At 41.6% G+C, this 2,968-nt stretch overlaps 1 protein-coding gene across 1 annotated transcript in view; it reads right to left on the bottom strand.

Annotated features, from left to right (window-relative positions):
• LOC101860064 (U3 small nucleolar RNA-associated protein 15 homolog) overlaps window positions 1-2,968 on the bottom strand; it is a gene marked incomplete in the record, with an annotated part of 89,638 nt that overhangs the window by 16,700 nt on the left and 69,970 nt on the right. The window contains 1 exon segment of the mRNA XM_013083124.2: window positions 396-480. Coding sequence (XP_012938578.1) covers window positions 396-480 — 85 coding nt within the window.

The following is a 2,968-nucleotide window of genomic DNA, read 5'->3' as shown; positions in this document are numbered from 1 at the left end:
TTTTTAAAAATAAATGGCGACACAACTTCTGCAGTGTGAGCTCACAGCAAATGCTCACATTTAAAAAATAACTTTAATAAGGCATTTGAAAGCAATGGCTCATTTCCGGAGTATTTATTTTATAACAATGTACAGCAATCGAAACCAGTAATCTTTTAAATTTTCAAACTGAAAATCGTTTTAAAAATTTAAAAATCATAATTTAAAAAATCGAGCATTTTCAAAAGAACACTGAATGTTACTTCAGTTTAAATTTTGAAGTTTGCAGACAGAGGGGTTTCTTCTATTTGGAAAAAATAAAGAAGCAAAGGTCGGCAAAACCAGAGTTATATGTTTAGTAGGAAGATAAAACAGACACAGAAAAACAGATAGTGTTACGAGAAGTGGACACTCACCGAGACGGCATGACTGAGTATGGGCGCAGAGTAGGTCAGAGTGTGCACCACCTGGTAGGTCGCCACGTCGTAAACCTTCACATGCCTGCAAAAAGAGATGGAAAGATCGATAACGGATTAGTGATGGTCAACCTTACGTGGCAAAAAGTCTGACTGAAGTCTCCATTCGGAACTTACTTGACCTACTTTGCACACTCAAGGACTCTACTCTCCTGGGGGGGGGGGGGGGGGGGGGCAACATGGGGTTAGCCACAATGTCATGCCTAAAAGACGATATTCACTTATTTACAAAAAGGGAGACATCGACTAGCGTCAAAAGTAAGATGTAATGACAACGTGTACAAAGAAACCCACACTAGAGAGGCTAGAGTTATCTCCCAAGCAACCTCAGAGGTCTTGATCAAGGGACTCGAAGTTTGGTAAGAGTTTTAAGGCACTTGCAAACCCAATAAAGTCACATTAGTGCCAAAGATTAGAGGTGTTACAAGAGAGTAAAAACACAAAAAGGAGAGGAGATAAGGACGATAGATGCTTGATAGGGGAAAAAAGAAGCAAACCACACAAGAACACCCGCCAACCACCCACCAACACATGTCCAAGATGAGAGCCGTGATGAGACGTCATGTGATATCAAAATCAATCCGGGACGCTACTCGTTAGTATCTGGACGTTTAAATCAGCCTACGTTACATCACTGAGTTAAAACCATTCAAATACGATAAGGCTGCAATGTACACTTGTCAGCCATTAGGGTGATTCCGATATACTTTTAAATGAAAACCCATCAAAGGTCATACCTGTGCCACTCAAGCTCGTCCGTATATATATAACAGAGAAATGCACACATATATGTACATAGAAACACACACACAAGCACTATACAAATACACACCCTTTCTTTCTACACCCCCCCCTTCTCTCTCTCTCTCTCTCTCTCTCTCTCTCTCTCTCTCTCTCTCTCTCTCTCGCTTACGCACAGGTAGACACGGAGACTCCACTAACCCAGACAGTCACGCAGAAGATAATTAGCAGACAAGCACGTTTAAGTAAAGATTACGCACACAACGAGATCACTACGTATATGATCTTGATGGAGAGATACAGGATCTGTGGCTAGGAACCGGAAGCGTCTCACACCACCGACCGCCACGCCCCATGAACCACTACGAACACGTCTCGGAGACGACACATGTTTTAAACAGCTACCAAAAACTTTTTATTGTAATTTATTATTTTTCAAAATTAAAAAATTCAAGTCCTCAGTTCTTACGCGTTAAACAGCGAAATATTCGCGGTGCGTCTAGATAAGAACGAGAAACCCATAACACCGAAAAGCCAGAGATGCAGCAAGAACGGAAGACGGGGGAGAAGGAGGGTGCAAGGAGGGAAAAAGACTAAGGGGGGGGGGGGGCATACACAACCAGCACTCCCAATTATAGGGCACACAAGAGAAACAATTAGGACGGAGCTGACAGAAAATGTTCGCCCAATTTTAATTGCTGTCGAGGTACAGCAAGCATCAGACGACGAGGATTGCCGAGAAAAAAGGTCATGGGAACATTGCTGAGCGTAGACACACTCCCTGGAACAGGGAATACAAGATTGGAATCTCCACACAATGTCCCAGAAGCAATTCCAACTTGTAGCGGATCTCACAATTTGGTCTGATTTTGCCTTTCCGTATACAGAATAAGAAACGTTACAAACCGCTCAGAAAGTTTTCAAAGAAGACCAAAACGACCTGCTAGAAAGCTTGCAGTGACGAAAAGAAAACCCCTCTCCAGTCAGCGTTGCCAGCGGTTTGACATAATCATAGCACTATTCCCTTCTCTACGCTAGTCAGCATTACCATTATGGCGGATAGCTACTTTCCATTAACTATTTAAAAGATTCATTTCCAGCAAAAGCACTATCTGTCGTTTCCCCCCCAGACCTGTACTGTTCACCGTGCGCACATTCTACTTTGCAGCCTGAAATAACATGTTTCTACGAAATATTCTTTGCAAATTCCCAGACAGAGAACGGATCTTCACGCTCTGTTAAACTTGATAGTTGTGAAGACCATGGATACAAAAGTCACACGGGTTAGGGTTTTGAACACAAAGAGATAAAGTGCCATCAGCCTCACACCTGCCAGTCGTGCCCCTGCTCTATCTGTCCAATGATTTAAAAGTAGACTTAGATATCACGGCTGTTTTCCTGGGTCTGGAAGGGAGCAAATTTCTTTGAGAAAAAAGGATAATGCAGTAGTGGTCATGGAAGACCCAAACGATATACAAATTGGAGACATTTTGAAAACCCCCAAAGGAGTCTGATAAATATGACCACAATAGGCTTGAGAAAAGCACGAGTCTATGGTACGCGTACTTCCAAACAACAGAATTGGAACTTCCTCACATACGATATAATATAGTTAATCATAGAAAGATACATTTGAGCACTTGGTTGCACGTAATGTGCATTGTCTATAACATTCCTCACACTTTCTATTAAGAACTATCTCCATAAAAAAGGCTTTCCCGTTCAAAAGACAATTAAAATCAACAGATAATTTTCTTTATAAAAAAAAAGAA

Source organism: Aplysia californica, unplaced genomic scaffold (genome assembly GCF_000002075.1).
Source record: "Aplysia californica isolate F4 #8 unplaced genomic scaffold, AplCal3.0 scaffold00010, whole genome shotgun sequence".
NCBI classification, from domain to species: domain Eukaryota; kingdom Metazoa; phylum Mollusca; class Gastropoda; order Aplysiida; family Aplysiidae; genus Aplysia; species Aplysia californica.
Note: the sequence above shows the minus strand (reverse complement) of the source record. Positions and strands in the feature narration are given on the sequence as shown.